General features: G+C 42.9%; 1 protein-coding gene across 1 annotated transcript in view; it reads right to left on the reverse strand.

Annotated features, from left to right (window-relative positions):
• LOC141140366 (plasminogen-like) overlaps window positions 1-507 on the reverse strand; it is a 198,208-nt gene extending 197,701 nt beyond the window's left edge. Inside the window, exon 1 of the mRNA XM_073627454.1 lies at window positions 362-507. Coding sequence (XP_073483555.1) covers window positions 362-410 — 49 coding nt within the window. The 5' untranslated portion in view covers window positions 411-507. The remainder of the gene's footprint in view (window positions 1-361) is intronic.
• Window positions 508-20,667: the final 20,160 nt, after the last annotated feature.

The raw sequence follows: 20,667 nt of genomic DNA on the forward strand, positions 1-20,667 counted from the left end.
CATTGCATGTGAAGTATGTGAGAATCTGTGGATTCTCTCCAATGATTGTCTTTGGAATCACTCTAGCTAATCTTCTTGTTGCAATGGTGGGCAATTGTTATATTACTATCGATTTCTGATTATCACAACAACTTTTTTTTTCTCTGGATTGTACCTTAAATCCTTAGTAAAAACACTGGAAGTGGAAAAAAAAACATCTAAAAGAATAAAAATAAAAATTGCTTTTACATGCTCACGTAAGTATTACATCAATTCTGCTAAATGCATTATTATAGCAATCCGTTTCTTCCTAACAGTTTTAGCAAATACAATTATAAGCATTCCAATAGCAAATGTAATGCATTTAAATCCAACATCTTACCTGAACATGTCAGTGAAATAAAGAGAATTGCAAGTTTGCTAGTGATCATGGTAGGTGAGGTTTGAAATGAGCTAAAAATTCTAACCTAAATGAACTTTAAATGATGGACACAACAGTCACTTAAGCAAACAGAGCAACTAGTTTCAATCAATTATTATCTAGGTGACCTCTAGAACCTTATACTTTAAATTGTTCAAACATAGCCTTGAATGGAGGTGTTGTAAGCTTCTATTTACGTTTCAGGCTTACTAAGGAGAATATGTACATTCTATGCAAATCTCTGTGGCCCACAAAAATCACTGTGCAAATGTCAAAAAATGAGTAGAGTTGAGTGCTTAATGTCATGCTCTGTTCTCTTATGTATTAAGCCTCCCTGTAACCCTAACATTAGCCCTCACACTAATGCCCCGTACACACGGTCGGACTTTCCGATGGAAAATGTGCAATCGGAACTTGTTGTCGGAAATTCCGACCATGTGTGGGCTCCATCGGACATTTTCTATCGGATTTTCCGACCTGACACACAAAGTTTGAGAGCAGGCTATAAAATTTTCTGACAACAAAATCCGATCGCGTCAATTCCGACCATGTGTGGCCAATTCCGACGCACAAAGTGCCACGCATACTCAGAAGAAATCCCGAGACAGAACAGCTCAGTCAGCTAAAATTAGCGTTCGGAATGGATATAGCACTTTCGTCAGGCTGCAATGTTTAAAATTGTTTAACCACTTCAGCCCCGGAAGGTTTTACCCCCTTCCTGACCAGAGCACTTTTTACAATTCGGCACTGCGTCGCTTTAACTGCTAATTGCGCGGTCATGCAATGCTGTACCCAAACGAAATTTGCGTCCTTTTCTTCCCACAAATAGAGCTTTCTTTTGATAATATTTGATCACCTCTGCCGTTTTTATTTTTTGCGCTATACACGGAAAAAGACCGAAAATTTTGAAAAAAAATGATATTTTCTACTTTTTGTTCTAAAAAAAATCCAATAAACTCAATTTTAGTCATACATCTAGGCCAAAATGTATTCGGCCACATGTCTTTGGTAAAAAAAATGTCAATAAGTGTATATTTATTGGTTTGCGCAAAAGTTATAGCGTCTACAAACTAGGGTACATTTTCTGGAATTTACACAGCCTTTAATTTATGACTGCCTATGTCGTTTCTTGAGGTGCTAAAATGGCAGGGCAGTACAAAACCCCCACAAATGACCCCATTTTGGAAAGTAGACACCCCAAGGAATTTGCTGAGAGGCATGTTGAGCCCATTGAATATTCATTTTTTTTGTCCCAAGTGATTGAACAATGACAAAAAAAAAAAAAAAAAAAAAAAATTACAAAAATTTGTCACTAAATGATATATTGCTCACACAGGCCATGGGCATATGTGGAATTGCACCCCAAAATACATTTAGCTGCTTCTCCTGAGTATGGGGATACCACATGTGTGAGACTTTTTGGGAGCCTAGCCGCGTACGGGGCCCCGAAAACCAATCACTGCCTTCAGGATTTCTAAGGGCGTACATTTTTGATTTTACTCCTCACTACCTATCACAGTTTTGAAGGCCATAAAATGCCCAGATGACATAAAACCCCCCCAAATGACCCCATTTTGGAAAGTAGACACCCCAAGCTATTTGCTTTGAGGCATGTTGAGTCCATGGAATGTTTTATATTTTGACACAAGTTGCGGGAAAGTGACAAATTTTTTTTTTTTTTTTTTTTTTTTGCACAAAGTTGTCACTAAATGATATATTGCTCACACAGGCCATGGGCATATGTGGAATTGCACCCCAAAATACATTTAGCTGCTTCTCCTGAGTATGGGGATACCACATGTGTGGGACTTTTTGGGAGCCTAGCCGCGTACGGGACCCCGAAAACCAATCAGTGCCTTCAGGATTTCTAAGGGCGTACATTTTTGATTTTACTCCTCACTGCCTATCACAGTTTCGGAGGCCATGGAATGCCCAGGTGGCACAAACCCCCCCCAAATGACCCCATTTTGGAAAGTAGACACCCCAAGCTATTTGCTGAGAGGCATGGTGAGTATTTTGCAGCTCTCATTTGTTTTTGAAAATAAAGAAAGACGAGAAAAAAAATTTTTTTTTTTCTTTTTTCAATTTTCAAAACTTTGTGACAAAAAGTGAGGTCTGCAAAATACTCACTATACCTCTCATCAAATAGCTTGGGGTGTCTACTTTCCAAAATGGGGTCATTTGGGGGTTTTTTTTGCCACCTGGGCATTCCATGGCCTCCGAAACTGTGATAGGCAGTGAAGAGTGAAATCAAAAATTTACGGCCTAAGAAAGCCTGAAGGCGGTGCTTGGTTTTCGGGGTCCCGTACGCGGCTAGGCTCCCAAAAAGTCCCACACATGTGGTATCCCCGTACTCAGGAGAAGCAGCAGAATGTATTTTGGGGTGTAATTTCACATATTCCCATGGCATGTTTGAGCAATATATCATTTAGTGACAACTTTGCGCAAAAAAAAATAAAAAAAATAAAAAATTGTCTCTTTCCCGCAACTTGTGTCACAATATAAATTATTCCATGGACTCAACATGACTCTCAGCAAATAGCTTGGGGTGTCTACTTTCCAAAATGGGGTCATTTGGGGGGGTTTTGAACTGTCCTGGCATTTTATGCACAACATCTAGAAGCTTATGTCACACATCACCCACACTTCTAACCACTTGAAGACAAAGCCCTTTCTGACACTTATTGTTTACATAAAAAAATAATTTTTTTTTGCAAGAAAATTACTTTGAACCCCCAAACATTATATATTTTTTTTAAAGCAAATGCCCTACAGATTAAAATGGTGGGTGTTTCATTTTTTTTTTTCACACAGTATTTGCGCAGCGATTTTTCAAACGCATTTTTTGGGGAAAAAACACACTTTTTTACATTTTAATGCACTAAAACACACTATATTGCCCAAATGTTTGATGAAATAAAAAAGATGATCTTAGGCCGAGTACATGGATACCAAACATGACATGCTTTAAAATTGCGCACAAACGTGCAGTGGCGACAAACTAAATACATTTTTAAAAGCCTTTAAAAGCCTTTACAGGTTACCACTTTAGATTTACAGAGGAGGTCTACTGCTAAACTTACTGCCCTCGATCTGACCTTCGCGGCGATACCTCACATGCATGGTGCAATTGCTGTTTACATTTGACGCCAGACCGACGCTTGCGTTCGCCTTAGCGCGAGAGCAGGGGGGACAGGGGTGCTTTTTTTTTTTTTTTTTTTTTTTTTCTTTATTATTATTATTTTTTTATCTTATTTTTAAACTGTTCCTTTCATTTTTTTTTTTTTTTAATCATTTTTATTGTTATCTCAGGGAATGTAAATATCCCCTATCATAGCAATAGGTAGTGACAGGTACTCTTTTTTGCAAAAATTGGGGTCTATTAGACCCTAGATTTCTCCTCTGCCCTCAAAGCATCTGACCACACCAAGATCGGTGTGATAAAATGCTTTCCCAATTTCCCAATGGCGCTGTTTACATCCGGCGAAATCTAAGTCATAAAATGCTCGTAGCTTCCGGTTTCTTAGGCCATAGAGATGTTTGGAGCCACTCTGGTCTCTGATCAGCTCTATGGTCAGCTGGCTGAATCACCGGCTGCATTTTCAGGTTCCCTGTTGAGACAGGAGAGCCAGAGAAAAACACGGAAGACGTTGGGGGGGGAGGGGCATTCCCTCCCACTGCTTGTAAAAGCAGTCTAGAGGCTAATTAGCCGCTAGGATTGCTTTTACATGAAAGCCGACCGCTGGCTGAAAAGAATGATACCAAGATGATACCTAAACCTGCAGGCATCATTCTGGTATAACCACTCAAAGTCGTGAATGGCGTACCTGAAGACAAAAAAATGGTTAACAATAAAGCACAGTAAACGGTAAGGTATAAAAAATTGCATACCTGAAAAGCAAACATGATAAAACATAATAACAATAAAACATTGCAGAATAGAATACAGTAAAAAAGAGCAGAACAATAGAGAGAGAATAGAGAGAGAGAGAACAATAAAACGACAACTATTTTTTTTTTATTTTATATTTTTGTATGTGTTTTTTTTTTTTTTTTTTACACTTTTTTTTGTAACTAACTTTTATAACTGTAACCGGTTCCAGGTTCGGGTCTCTCAAAATGCGATGGCATCTTGGGAGACCCTATGAAAGTGTGCCTAGTCTGTGCAATGCTGTACCCTACGCTAATACTCAACTAGTGCATGGTAGCGTTCAAAATATTCACCAATGCAAAGACCAGGATTGTCAGGACAGGAGGGACAATAATAGCGGGTGTCACGCCTATATCCGCGCTTGCTGCAGACACGACATCTTTTTTGGGGGGGGGTTCGTTGGGTAGGGGTACTCGGGAGGACATAAAGAAAATGCCTCTCATGCAGCCGACTGCATTTGGTTGGGGATGTGAATGGGGGAAGTACGGGCGCCGCAGAAGCGGTGGGTTCCCAATTAGGATTGGCGAATGCAGCAGGAAGGGCATTATGGGCACGACGGGCCTGTGTTCGTCTTCTTGGTGGCAGCGGGACACTACTTGTGCTTGCCACCTCACCAGCTTGAACTGCACTTATGGGACTCGCCACGTCACCAAGTGTTACTGCAGTGCTGGTTTGACTACGACCGGGGTGTACTAGGCCGCTGGTGCTTGCCAGTTCACCAAAACGCTACCAAAAAAACTGTTAGCGATCGCAGGGATCAGGCCTGACTCTGCGAACGCTGCAGTTATGCGTTTAGTGTTTTGTAAGTGACAGTGATCGATCGATACTGCACTTGGGTGGGCTGGGCTGGGCCGGGCGGAGGGGCAAAACGCAGGTGCTAGCAGGTATCTGGGCTGATCCCGCTAACACTGCGTTTGTGGGAACCCTAAACTGCTGGGGACGCTAGTATAGATCTGATCAGATCAGATATTGATCCGTTCAGATACTATACCACTAAGGGAGGCGTATGCTGCGTGCGTGGGTGTTAGCGGTACTGGCGCTAACCTGACGCTGCCTGGGGCTGGTGCTTGCCAGTTCACCAAAACGCTACCAGAAAAACTGTTAGCGATCGCAGTGATCAGGCCTGACTCTGCGAACGCTGCAGTTATGTGTTTAGTGTTTTGTAAGTGTCAGTGATCGATCGATACTGCACTTGGGTGGGCTGGGCTGGGCCGGGCGGAGGGGCAAAACGCAGGTGCTAGCAGGTATCTGGGCTGATCCCGCTAACACTGCGTTTTTGGGAACCCTAAACTGCTGGGGACGCTAGTATAGATCTGATCAGATCAGATATTGATCCGATCAGATACTATACCACTAAGGGAGGTGTACGGTGCGTGCGTGGGTGTTAGCGGTACTGGCGCTAATCTGACGCTGCCTGGGGCTGGTGCTTGCCAGTTCACCAAAACGCTACCAAAAAAACTGTTAGCGATCGCAGGGATCAGGCCTGACTATGCGAACGCTGCAGTTATGCGTTTAGTGTTTTGTAAGTGACAGTGATCGATTGATACTGCACTTGGGTGGGCCGGGCAGAGGGGCAAAACGCAGGTGCTAGCGAGTATCTGGGCTGATCCCGCTAACACTGCGTTTTTGGGAACCCTAAACTGCTGGGGACGCTAGTATAGATCTGATTGGATCAGATATTGATCCGTACAGATACTATACCACTAAGGGAGGCGTATGCTGCGTGCGTGGGTGTTAGCGGTACTGGCGCTAATCTGACGCTGCCTGGGGCGACGCATATCACCGCCGGGCGATCAGGGGGCTAAACCTTTATTCGGTAATAAACGGCGGGTGCCCTGACACTATAAAAAATAAACAAACTAACCAGCGTCACTCGTAACAGTTATACGGTGATCAGTGGTGAAAGGGTTAACTAGGGGGCAATCAAGGGGTTAAAACATTTATTAGGTAGTATATGGGGGTCCCTGACGCTATAAAACGCTGACGGCGAACCTAAATATTTACGTCTCTAACTAGCGTCACCAGCGACACTAATACAGCGATCAGAAAAATGATCGCTTAGCGACACTGGTGACAGGGGGTGATCAAGGGGTTAAAACTTTATTAGGGGGGGTTAGGGGGGTATCCTAGACCTAAAGGGGGCCTAACACTCACTGCCCTAACACTGTAACTGTCACAAACTGACACTATGCAGTAATCAGAAAAAAAAAAAAAAAATTACTGCTAATGTCAGTTTGTGACGGGGGGGGGGGTGATTGGGGGGGGGTCGGGGGGCGATCGGGGGGGGATCGGGGGTGTAAGGTATACCTGGCATGTTCTACTGTGTGTGTTTGTGTGTTGTGCACTTACATGTCTTCTCTCCTCGGCGCTGGACGGAAACTGCCAGACCGAGGAGAGATGACATCACATCCTCTGCCTGTGTGAAACTATACACAGGCAGAGGAGGATTCCCATTGGCTGGGATCGATCGCGAGGGGGGGGCCACGATCGGATGGTCTCCCCCTCGCCTCCCGACGCTCCCAGTCAGATGCCGACCGCCGATGGCACCGGGGGGGGGTCCGATCGGACCCCCCGCCCGCGGGAGGCAGATCACGTACAGGTACGTGATTCTGCCTGCCCGTGCCATTCTGCCGACGTATATATACGTTAGGCGGTCGGCAAGTGGTTAATACAGCGCACTCTGTTCTTCTTTATAATGCTAGAAGAATGAAGTATTTTTGCTGCTCATATTCACACAGACTTCTCACAAACTTCTTTCTTTATTATTTATCATGATTTCATCAATATATTTAGATTTGTCACATCGGAAAAAAATATATATATATATTTTTTTTTGGTTTGTATTTTCAAGCCTGATCTTGTTGTTAGTTTTTTTTTTTTTTTTTAATTTTAGATCCTGAATATTTTTGTGTGCGTTGTGTGTCAAGTTACCACAACACCATTATTATCTGGTATTATTTAATCTTTAATCTCAAGGAGATTGGTTGTTGTTGGTGTCTCTTGTTAATTTTACATTGTATTTTTAAAATGTACCTGCCTCCTCACAAACAAACTGTCCTTTTTGAAGGAAAACACACATAGGCGAGTATAATTGAAACAAAAATTCCTTTATTAAGGGCTCAGACCCAAACAAAGAGGGAGGCAATGCTGGAGAAACAGCAGAAATTGGTGAAGCCTTTGGCCCCCAGGGCACACATCAGTTATTTCATGACAAAATTGGTGGCCTGAGGAGTCCATATCTAAGGGAGTGCAGTCTGATCCAGAAGTCCCAGAGATCATGAAAGCAGCAGATGACATCTGTGTCCCCAGGCTGTGGTCATACTAGAGACTGCATCTTTTGTCAGACCAGACTGAACCCAGGTCATCACTCTCTGGTCTTCGTTCCACGCTTCCTTCCACGCTGTGGCTGTGGTGGTGGAGTTGTGGCAGGAGGAGGAGGAGGAGGATGGTCCAACTCAGATGGGTATTGGGTGTGATTTCGCCCCTCACCCCCTTGGTTAAGACTTTATAAAGAAGGTCCTCACACAGGGGGCGTTGGCCCTCCTGCATGCCCTGCAGTTTTGTGGCAACCATGCAGGCAAAGGCCTCTTCAGGAGTGGGGGTAGCTCTGTGGGACACAGAAGCCTCCTGAATCAGCCTGAGTGCTGAATCCTGCACGTGACTCCCCTTCCTGGGTCTTTTATTTGGAAGGCGGAGGGGAGGGACCTGTGATTCTGTCAGGCTCCTACTGGGCCCAGGCTTCTCCTGGCTGCCACTTAGCCTCGCCTCCTCCTGGCTACCACTAACCCCCGCCTCCTCCTGGCTGCCACATTCCACAGCCTCCTCCTGTGTGGCACATTCCACAGCCTCGTCCTGGCTGAGGTCTTCCTGTGTATGAAAAAGGGACATAGTTTTAGTTTTTTATTCATCAATCACACACAATTTTCACCTCATGATTGTTGCAAATTGAATGTTAAGAAATATAACAGACTATCATTCTGAGCCCAGCATTTTTCATTCTTGTCCCAATTATTTTTGCCCACTACTGTCTATTGATATGTAAAACACTTTATTAAATCAGCAATTCATGATCAATAATAACATCTAGTAAACATCATTTATTTATTGACCAGAAATCTGTAGAACAATGCTATACCTGGCTCCAGCTGGGCTCCTCCACTTCTTCCTGACTGGAAGTCCCAGGTTGAACATCGGAAGCCTCAGCTGGGGTGGAAGATAGGGTGGAAGGAAGAGTGGAAGGAAGGGTTGAGAGGGATTCCCTGACTTCAGTCTGGTCTGACAGAAATTGCAGTCTCTCATAGTACCACAGCCTGGGGACATAAACGTCATCTGCTGCATCTCCAGATCTCTGGGAATCTGTGACCTTCTTGCGCTCCCTAAGATAAGTGCTCCTCAGGCCACCAATTTTGGCTTTTAAATAGGGGATGGTTGCCGTGGGGACCACCGGCTTCACCAACTCCAGCAGTTTCTCCAGCGCTGTCTGCCTCTTTTGTTTATGATTATAATGTGGGAGTTGTGATCATTGAAGCCATCCATTTTATCTGCAAGACACAAGACAAACCCTAATGTCAGGCGAAACTCTACTAATCTTGTTAAAATATAGGCCTCAATCTAGAAGCAGTATAGGCCCAAGTTTAGATCTTACCTTCGTTATCACGATCGGTGCCTCCGATACTCCTTCCTCCGCTCACAGATCGTATGTACTACGCACGCGTGTTACGCTTTATATACACTGCTCATGCGTGAAACTCCGCCCGCCCCTGATGTTCTTTCTAGTCTATTCCCCGCCCCTTCTCATTCGGCGCAGTGGGGGAAGAGCACATGGCAGGGTCACAGCAGGTGCGTGCTAATTACAGCAACGAGGAGGACGAAAGCCCGGAGCCTGAAACGTCCCGATCCCGGAAGAGAAGATTTAAGGCATCAAATATGGCCTTTGGGGAGATGTTGGAGATGGTCGACATCCTGAAGAAGGCCAACTATGATGGGAAGTATGGACCTCACCCCAACCCCAATGTCAGAAAGGCCAAGATCATGGCGAAAGTAGTCAAGTGTCTGCACAGGAATTTTGGGGTACGACGATCCAAGGATCAGCTCAGGAAGCGGTGGTCAGACCTGAAAGTAAGGGAGAACGAGCAGTACAGAAGGATCAGGAGAGTGCTGCAAAAAAATAAGTAGTTGTGCTGTGTTCCTATTCTTTATTTTTATTACGTTCATGCTGCTCCATGTGCTTTTCTTAACTGTTGTACAGTTTAAAATGGCAACTTTCATGTTCATGGGCACATTATTAGTTCGTATGAAACATTGTTTGTTCGGCCTAGAAAACACCATTTTTTTGGCCATATGCATTTGAATAGATGTTTTTATGACCTACTTCTCTTAAAATAATTTGGTTGTGTAGATGGGTTTGTAACTAGAATGAAATGCAAACTAGATTCTGGGTAAGGAGAGGACACTCAGCAGCAGTTTTCATATCTGGACGCTGGAGCACTAGTGTGGGACACAAGAACACCCTTTTTATTAGGGGGTCCCACACAGGTGCTCCAGTGTATACTATAGGGGTGACTCCATCTGTGAAGCTTGTAAAAAACAGGTAAGTATTCAAGCTTGACAAAGGACAAAAAAATTTCTTAATCTTGGAACTCTGCCAAAATAGGCAATTGTACCCCACTTCCAAGCAATTTTTCATATTCCTATTTCTGCCATCAAATATCTGTGTGCTAAGTATACCTATTTTTTTTTACAAATAAAAGACTCGGAGGACACCCCTCATCTGAGGAGACAACAGACCCCCCACTTCAGGAAGAAGTGGAGACCCACCAAACACAACAGGAGGAGGAGGAAGGAGATGTGGTGGAAATTGTCACAACAGGTGAGTGTCTGCGACCACAGGCTCAGGTAAGAGATGGATGCCGACATATTTATAATGCATGGTGTGTTTTTGTTTCTATCTTTTTAGGTGATCGTGATGTTGTGGATCCAGATCATTTCACCTCTGAAAGTGCACAGATCCTGATCGGGGAGATCATGGGGTGTAATAGGGACTTGGAAAACATCTATGATGTTCAAAAAATGAAGAACATCATTGATGTTTTAGGGAGAGTTTAAAACCCCTCCAAATCCCTTCCCTTTTTTGTGCTTTTTGGGCTCTAAAAATTTCAAACATTTTTTGACATATTCTTGAAAAGCCAAATTTTGAAGATGCACACAGTGTGTCAACATGTGCTATCTGCCATCACGGGAGATCAACAGATGCGTTTTGGGGGTTCAACCCCTTCCTCAATAACAAAGTAGATGGGAGGAAGGGGTTGCACCCCAAAAACACGTCCCTTGATCCCCCGTGATGGCAGCTAGCACATGTTGACTTTTACCAATTTGTGTGCATCTTCAAAATTTGGCTTTTCCAGGGGTGACTTCACCCCATCTGAACACAATATCAAACACAGTTTATAAATACTCATGTCTGATATTGCCTTCAATTCCTACAAAAGTTGAACTTTGTAAGTTCAAGATTTGTGTCTTTCTTGTTGGTTTTAAACATGCCTGTTTTATCTTAAATGGACATTTCTACTTTTAGTAATGTGACTCCAAAAATTGTTATACAACAAACATGTTGGTTTGTTTTAAAAACCTTTTATAAATGCACATGTGATTGTGCTGGTATTAAAAAGATTGATACTCAAGAATGTGTGGATTATTGTTTGAACACTCCAAAAATTTTGTTGTGCTCAAATTGGTGTTTTCTGTGACAATGGGGGTTATTTCCTAAGGGAAATCCACTTTGCACTACTAATGCAGTTTCAACTGCACTTGTAGTGCAAAGTGTCTTTGCCTTTAGTAAATAACACCCAACAGTGCTTTGTAATGTTACACAATCACGCCATTTTCAGGACTCACCACATTTCTGTCAGGGTCAGTTAAAAGAAACACAAGCAGTAAATGTCACCAAAGATTTTAGTAGTTCAAATGATTTTTTTATTTCAAAAATGTTTCAGACATCGTCTGGCATATTGATGGCCCCCCTACCCGCAAAGTAATCAAGGTATCTTAGATGGACCTCACGGGCACTCAGGGGGGGCAAGCCAGGACGGGCACTTTCAAGCGCCTTCAGGGTTGGTTCATTATGAATTCCGGCCTCAAGCCCAACTGAGCCAGCATAGTTGGCAGAATTTTGCCGTAAATAGTTGTGTAGAACACAGCACGCCAGGATAATATGATTCAGTTTGTACTCCACCATGTGTATGGGTGTAAGAAATAGGCGGAACCGGCTGGCCATGATTCCAAATGTTTTCTCCACCACTCTTCTGGCTCTGGCCAGCCAGTAATTAAAAACCCTCTGGTCCGGGGTGAGGGTTCTCATCAGGAATGGCTGCATAAGATGGTCCCCCAGCGCAAACGCTTCATCAGCAATGAAGACGAATGGGAGTCCTTCCACATTGTCTTCTGGAGGTGGCAAGTCCAAGCTGCCATTCTGGAAATGCCTGTAGAACTCCGTCTGAGTGATGACTCCACCATCGGACATCCGGCCATTCTTCCCCACGTCCACATACAGGAACTCGTAAGTAGCCGACACCACCGCCAACATCACAATACTATTGAACCCCTTATAATTATTATAGTATGACCCCGAGTTGGGTGGTGGGATGATGTGGACATGTTTCCCATCAATTGCCCCTCCGCAGTTAGGAAAGTCCCACCGCTGGGCAAAGTGGGAGGCCACAGTCTGCCATTCCTGTGGGTTGGAAGGAAACTGTGGAGTCAAACAAGAAAAAAAAATTAATCATTTTGCACCTAAACAGGGAAAGCAGATTAGACACAAACATTCTTGCCCAACATCAGTATAACATTTATTTTAGGGAGTTTGGAAAGACCAAGATATAAGTCCACCTATCAGATTCCCCCTCCCCCACCCTCTCATGGGCCATTTCTAACATTTTAGGGGGGGGAGCTCTTGGACAAGTAACCCTCTCCACTTCATTGAGAGATGAATGCCTAAATAATGTGTATTACTTTGGACAGCCCCACCTTACTTACACTATTGACAGCCCACTGGACAGGTAAGAAGTGTCATAATACAAAGATATAAATACACACTGTACACATTTTAGCACATTTGAAAATCCTACCATTACCTATCAAGAAAATATTAGTATACAAAAACTTGAAACAGTACCATTTGAAAGTATACAGGCAGGCCCTTGCACTACATGCTTTGGGGAATTCATCCATACATCTGACCACAAAAGAGATGGGTATAGTGTGTATGGGTTTGGCAAAGTCAGCAGATAGATGATTGAGGATAGATGGAGAATTGGTATCAGCTGACTTAGCATTTGGGGGGAGGGAGGGTTTCAAATGATTTGGGGACCCAAAAAATAAAGCCTCTGGCACTCTGCCTGAATTTAAAGCACAAATCACATTTTTACACATTTTAGGGGGTATTTAGGGTAAAGCACTACTATGGAACTGACAAAATACATTGTTAAGTGACTACATGAGGTGAATATAGGGCCAGGAGACCATGCTGGGGAGGTAAGTGAAGGCAAATATGTATGAAGGACAAAAAAAATAATTGCATAAAAATCCAGCATGCATGAGGGCAAAGGGGACATTCACAGCATATTACAATCATGGTAATTAGGGAATGAGGAAAGAAATACAATATATTATCAAACATTAAATACAATAAAATGTGATGTTAAAGGATAAATCTTACCTTAATATACTTCTTCTGCAGGACCTGGATGATGGCAGAACAGGTCTCTGGGATAATGATCCCCAGAGCCTGGGGGGGAGATGCCTGTTGAGAACTTCAAGTCCTGCAGGCTTCTCCCCGTCGCCAAGTACCGCAGGGTGGCGACGAGCCTCTGCTCCAGAGTGATGGCTTGCCTCATGCAGGTATCTTGCCTGCTAATATAGGGTTTCAGCTAAGCCAACAAACGGTGGTGAAATACAGGGTCCGTCATCCGGAGAAAGTTTGTCAGGATTATTCTCACAGATCTCACGGAGCAAAGGCATATGACAGAACTGGTCATGCTGGAGCAACCAATTCTTGGTCCATGAACTCCTCCCCACCCTGTTCATGGACTGGACTTGTGTCAAGGTAAGGACCCCAACACCAAGACCCTGCACAGCACGAACTCTACAAGGAGTACGTATACGCAACATGGCTAGAGATCGGTCGGCTGCTCAGAACGAAGTAACAGAACGCACTGAAGAACAGCAAGGCCTGTGAAGAGCGGCCTGAAAAACAGCAACGAGCGGACAAGATCGCACAGAAGATTCCAATACCAACTGACTGCACGCACTGAAGAGCAGATACAAACCCACAAGCACAAACTGAACAGCAGAAAACGATCTGGAAACCACGAGTCTGAAAAAGCGCGAATCGTCTCTCACCAAACTTTTACTAACACGAGATTAGCAAAAGGAGCCCAAAGGGTGCCGCACTTGGTTCTGAACTGGCCTTTTCTAGCCTTGTCGTACGTGGTGTACGTCACCGCGTTCTTGGCGATCGGAAATTCCGACAACTTTGTGCGACCGTGTGTATGCAAAACAAGTTTGAGCCCTCATCCGTCGGAAAAAATCCATGGATTTTGTTGTCGGAATGTCCGATCAATGTCTGACCGTGTGTATGGGGCATAACTCTTACTGGAACCCTAACCTTCACACTAAACTTTCCTAATGTAAACTTTTTGTTTGCACACTTTCCTCTTCTGCACCAGGATTCTGTGTAGAAGGCCAACTCCTTTTTGCCAAAACAATACCAGCATTTCGGCCCTCCTGGCAGAATTTAATATTCCAAATTTTTTCAGCACATAAAGCATGTAGGGGTAATTCTAAATACAATATTAAAAATGGGTACTTGGAAACATACAGCCTAAGTAAAACCCTACAGTTTCCCCTAATATCTGGGTTATATGTGATGCTTTATTGGGCCATTTATCTTCTATTACATATTCGGTTGATTTAATATTACTTAATATTTTCCAACCTCAGAAATGTTCTTTTCTATCATGGAGTTCATTTACAATAAGTAAAGTACCATATTTGCAGTGGCAAGGGAAAGATAAGCATCGGGAGGCAGCTGCTAAGCTGAGTAAGTTTGCTCATACACCCATCAAGGAGAAATCCCAGATGAAGCCTGCCTCACCAGCATCAGTATCTTCTCCATCATCACAGCAAATGGCCTTACTGGCTTCATCCTAGCCCTGCATGAGAGATTTATCTCCCTCAGGATCCTCTCCTACAGCCAGCGCAGTGAGTACAGGACCGCAGTCTCTGTTAACCACTTAAGGACCGAGCCTCTTTTTGAGATTTGTTGTTTAAAAGTGAAACGTTTTTTCTGCTAGAAAGTTACATAGAACCCCCAAACATTATACATTTTTTTCTAACACCCTAGAGAATAAAATGGCGGTCGTTGCAATACTTTCTGGCACACCGTATTTGCGCAGCGGTCTTACAAGCGCATTTTTTTTGGAGAAAATGCACTTTTTTGAATTTAAAAATAAGACAATTGTAAAGTTAGCCTAATTTTTTTAATATTGTGAAAGATAATGTTACACTGAGTAAATTGATACCCAACATGTCATGCTTTAAATTACGCCGGCTCGTGGAATGGCGACAAACTTTTACCCTTAAAAATATCCATAGACAATGTTTAAAAATTTTTACAGGTTGCATGTTTTGAGTTACAGAAGAGGTCTAGTGCTATAATTATTGCTCTCGCTCTACCGATCACGGCGATACGTCACATATGTGGTTTGAACACCGTTTTCATATGTGGGCGCTACTCACGTATGCGTCCGCTTCTGCACACGAGCTCAGCGGGATGGGGCACATTTAAAAAAAAAAAAAATTATTCTAATTTATTTTACCCTTTATTTTTTATTTTTACACTGTCCTTTAAAAAAAAGTGTCGCTTTTATTCCTATTACAAGGGATGTAAACATCCCTTGTAATAGAAAAAAAGCATGACAGGACCTCTTAAATATGAGATCTGGGGTCAAAAAGACCTCAGATCTCATATTTACACTAAAATGCAATAAAAAATAAAATAAAAAAACTTGTCATTTAAAAATACAATTGAAAAAAAAATGTCCCTTTAAGAGCTATGGGCAGAAGTGACGTTTTGACGTTGCTTCCGCTCTGCAATGTTATGGAGATGGGTGGGGGCCATCTTCCCCGCACTCGACTCCACATCAAGCAAGGGGAAACATCCGATTGCCTCCGCCGCTGCTGACTGATCCGGTAAGCGGCGGAGGGCACCAGAGCGCGGCGGGGGGGGCCCTCTCCCGAGGCCGATAAAAGGGATCTTGCGGCGAATCCACCGCAGAGACCACTTTTATCTGAAAGCGGTCCGCCGGCCGAAGAGGATATCAGGGTTATGGCAGCTAGCTGCTATGTACAGCTATGTTTAATACTTTAAGTTACTATAACCCATAACTAGTCTCAAACTAGTGTTAAACTCATTTGACGAATGAGTCATTACATCTTTTGAGGCGGACTAAACATCCAATGCAATACTGTTCACTAGTTATTCTTTAGGGGGGTATTTTAATTTCAACTGGGGCGCCATTTACTGGTATGAAATCATTGATTGATAAAATGTAGCAATATGATTGGGGTTCTCATGTGCTGTATGTATATTGCCAAATGTTTATATACCTCCAACTTTTCATATGGAGGTGCTGAAGTGTCTGTTTCAATTTATTACTAGCCATCCATTAGTTCCACTTATGGTAGTTGGAAATTTTAATAATATTTTGGAACCTGCTTTAAATTTAAATGTTTTCATCCCCTGGGCCCTAAGGAAACGAACACCATTTGTGCACCATATTTCTGAAGCTGGGCCTATAGATTTTTGGAGGTGTTGTCATCCCCTAGAGAAGTGATGGTGAACCTTTGCACCCCAGATGTTTTGGAATTACATTTCCCATGATGCTCAACTACACTGCAGAGTGCATGAGCATAATGGGAAATGTAGTTCCAAAACACATGGGGTGCCAAGGTTCGCCATCACTGCCCTAGAGGCCCAATTTTCTTGTTTTTCACATATACACTTGTCTTTATCATGGATTGATTTTGTATTTGGAAATTATTTGGAGATTTTCTTTTTCACCTCAGGGTTATTATCTTTCTAGGGGTTTATCAGATAATTCCCCAGTCTAATTATCCATTAATTTAGGCCCCTTAGGATTTCAGGGATTCTAGAAATGAAATCCATTTTTGGCTCTCTATTTCTAAACATATAAATTATATGTCGGTACAACTACAGGGCTTTTTAATTGATAACAGACAGTCGACCTCCTCTTTGGTAGTGTAGGATACACTGAAGGCCTATTATGTTTAAAAGGAGTATTACCATATTTTACGCTCCATAAGACGCACCTGACCATAAGACGCACCTAGGTTTTAAAGGAGGAAAACAAGAAACAAAAATATTCTGAACCAAATGGTGTAGTACTAAAATATTTAATAAAATATAACAGAATAATATTATACTACTACTAATACTACTATAGTTGGGTGGTGTACACACAGCAATACCACCCCCCCCCCATCCTATCAAATCAGCTCAGCTACTCTATACCTGGGTGGTGGTGGACACAGCAACCTCCCTCCTTCCCAGATCAGCTCAGGGTGGCAGAGCAGACACAAACACTCCTTCAGCCTCTTCTCACACCAGCTCAGGTGACTGGGTGGTGGATACCATGCCAACCCAAACCCCCCACCCCCTTATCACCAGCTCACCTCGGGCAGCAGAGGACACTGCCATTGCAATCCCCAACCCCCTCCCCCGGCGGACGGCTGCCTCTCAGCCTCAGATACATCTGGGTGGGCGGCAGCTAGGAAGGTCCGGAGGACCAAGGACACAGTTTGCAGCAGCAGCTGTGGTGGGAGGAGCAGGTAGTGACAGACTGGATCAGGCTAGTTCAGCCATGGCGCTGGGGGTTTTCCGGTTGAAAAAAAAAAACCTACCAAAGGGAGCAGCCAGGGCTTTCGCCGCTCTCGGGATGGTGTCACCTCTGGCGGGTGTCATCTGACCTGGGTGCGGAGTGCACCATCATAGCGATGCCACTAAAACCCCCCCTTGGTACACCCCTGCCACAGAGAAACCGAGCGTCGGTATTCTAACATGATGACGGGGTAGGTGGGATGGGGGGGAAGAGGCTGGTCAATATTCGCTCCATAAGATTCACAGACATTTCTCCCCATTTTTTTTGGGGTGGGGGGAAAGTGTGGGGTGAAAAATACAGTAAATATTAAATGCTACACTTGCTAGGCAGTATGTTGATGAGACTGAACAGGAATACCTAGCTAACCCTTATAGAGAGACAGAATGGGGATGGCTTGATGCTAAGCAATTTTATCAATCAAGTTCAAGTTATACGATATGCTTCTTTTTTGAAGAAGAGGAAAAAACAGGACATTTGTTAGCGGTTATTGCTAGATCAAAGATACCCCCTGTGTATATATGCCCGCTTTGTCATTGTCTTCATGGCTACTTCCACAATAGTGCAGGGATTTAAGTTATTTCATGAAGATCTTATGCCTCTAAAGTTTCTCATGATGTTCAGTAGCACCATAAATTTCTGAATGAGATTACCCTTCCTGAGCTAGAGGAAGCAGATAGGAAGCTTTTGAACACACCTATTACTTTGGAAGAACTACAGGTAGCAGTTTCAATGTTCCCCAATGCAAAGCAAGCTGGAGGTGATGGGTTACCCACCAAAATTTATAAAAAAACTTTGTAAGATATACTCCTTTCGGAATTATTCTCCACAATAATGGATGCCAAAAAACAAGGCCAACTTTCTCAATCGATTGTATGAATCGATTATTGTGGTGCTATTGAAACAGGGAACAGATCCTGCAGTAGTAAATTCTTATAGGCCAATTTCCCTGTTGACAATTGTTTTAAAAATGTTGACCAAAGAGTTGGCCATCTATCTAGAATTATAGCTAAATATGTGCATACAGACTAATCACGATTTATTCCCGATAGGTCGACTGCTGTTAATATATGCATATCATATATTAAAGTGTTACTAAACCACTATACGCAGAACATGGAGATGCAATAGTTTTAGTAAATATAAACTACTAAATACCTTTTCTCTTCAGCAGTTAGAGCAGTCTTGTGACTTATATCAGTGTCTGGGTAAAGCTTGTAGAAGAAGTTTTCATTCTACACTGATTGTCCTATGAGGCTGCAGGACCCCTACCCTCTGTTTGGACAGTGTTGATTGGCCCTGTGCTGATCACATGCACTCTTCTAAAAAAAAAAAAAAGACAAAAACTCTTTAACAATAAACACCAAACTTTTATGAACAGAAGGATTTTAAAAAAGGGATGAAAACACTAGAGAAAAGGACAGATATAGTGATAAGGCCGGCAGACAAAGGTGGAGGGATAGTTGTTCTATCCCTACAACAATACAAGTCAGAAATGGAAAGATTACTAAATGATACTGAAACATATCAGTTACTGAACGGTAACCCTTCCCGATCCTTCAAAGAGGCACTGGAACATATTATTAAAGATGGTATGGATGAAGGATTCTTAAGTAAACAAGAAGCAAGGTATTTAGTCCCCATGGTTAGTAAGATACCAGTAATTTATTACTTACCAAAGATCCACAAAGATAGTAATAACCCCCCAGGGAGGCCGATAGTAAGCGGCATCGAATCTTTGACATCCAGATTGGGGGAGTATCTAGATATCCATCTGCAACCTCTGGTCGCTAAGACTAAAGCCTATCTCAAGGACACCAAGCACACATTGCAACTCTTAGACGAATGCAGTGCACAAGAGGATATCATTATGGTTACAGGAGACGTTTCCTCACTTTACACCAATATTGATCATGAAGGTGCCTTGAAAGCAGTTGAATGGGCCCTGAGGAAGGAGAGTTTGGCGAATGATGGTTTTATTGCATTTATTCTTAGGTGCTTAGATTTCTGCTTACGGCACAATTTCTTTTGGTATGATAACACATTTTACTTACAGACCAAGGGAGTCGCAATGAGCGCTAAATTCGCCCCCAGCGTGGCAAACTTATATATGGCCAAATGGGAAGAGGAAGGTGTTTTAAATCAGGATTACGGTGCTATTTTACTATACAAAAGGTTTATTGACGATCTGTTGATAATTTGGAAGGGTAGTATGGATGCATTGTTAGCTTTGTTGGATTCTATGAATAACAATGATCTGAACATCTCTTTGACCTGGGATGTAAATAGAGAATGTATTCACTTTCTGGACTTAGAAATTTTTAACACCAGGGATGGCTTGATTACAAAGACGTTTTTTAAAGCAACGGATCGAAATTCCTACATCCCGACCTCCAGCTGTCACCACAAACCTTGGCTAAGTAATATACCCAGAGGCCAGTTCACAAGGATGAGGAGGAACTGCACGAGGATTGAGGACTATGATTACCAGTCTAACATACTCACCAATATGTTTATAGACAAGGGGTACCAGAAAGAATTCTTGAATAAAGAAAAGTTGGAAGTCGCTGGCCTTAGTAGAGATAATTTATTTAAAGATAGGGTTCAGACTACGGAAGAAGATGTTAATGATGGTATTAGTATGGTTCTGAATTATTCTTTACAAAACAATGAAGTACAAAAAATTATTCGGAAGTACTGGAATGTTTTGAAACAAGATGTCCACCTAAAAGAGATACTCCCAGAGAAACCCAAGATTATTTTTAAGAGAGCACCCAACTTACGAGATAGGTTAGTTCATAATGTGGTAGAACCACCCCCCCAGAAACCCTCAATGTTCTGGGACCTAAAAGGTTTTTATGGGTGTGGGAGATGTTACAGCTGCGTTAGGGTTCCTGGTAACAATAGAAAATTAAAAGAGTTTACCAATCCTAGAAACAACCACTCCTACACCATTAGAGATTTTATATCCTGCGACACGATAGGGGTTGTTTACGCGTTAAAATGCCCATGCAATTACATCTATGTGGGGCGGACTGAATATGAAAATGTATATCAGCGCACATATGACACAAAAAACTGGAAGCAGCTGAACACCAGGGTCAAACGATCAAATCCCTCCAAACCTTTTGATTTATCTGTGGGGCGGACTATTAGGGCTTTGAAAGACCGTTTAGAAGAGCACGTAAGGAATATACATAAGGGGTCTGACAAGCACCATCTACTCATACATTTCAAACGTGTACATAATCAAAGCACGCTTGGGATGAAATTTTGGGGGATAGAGGTACCCAAACGCCACTGGAGGGGTTCCAACTTTGTAAGAGAAATTAGTAAACGTGAATCATGGTGGATACACCAGCTCGGCTCCATGGCCCCGGGGG

Source organism: Aquarana catesbeiana, linkage group LG04 (assembly GCF_042186555.1).
Source record: "Aquarana catesbeiana isolate 2022-GZ linkage group LG04, ASM4218655v1, whole genome shotgun sequence".
In the NCBI taxonomy this organism is placed as follows: domain Eukaryota; kingdom Metazoa; phylum Chordata; class Amphibia; order Anura; family Ranidae; genus Aquarana; species Aquarana catesbeiana.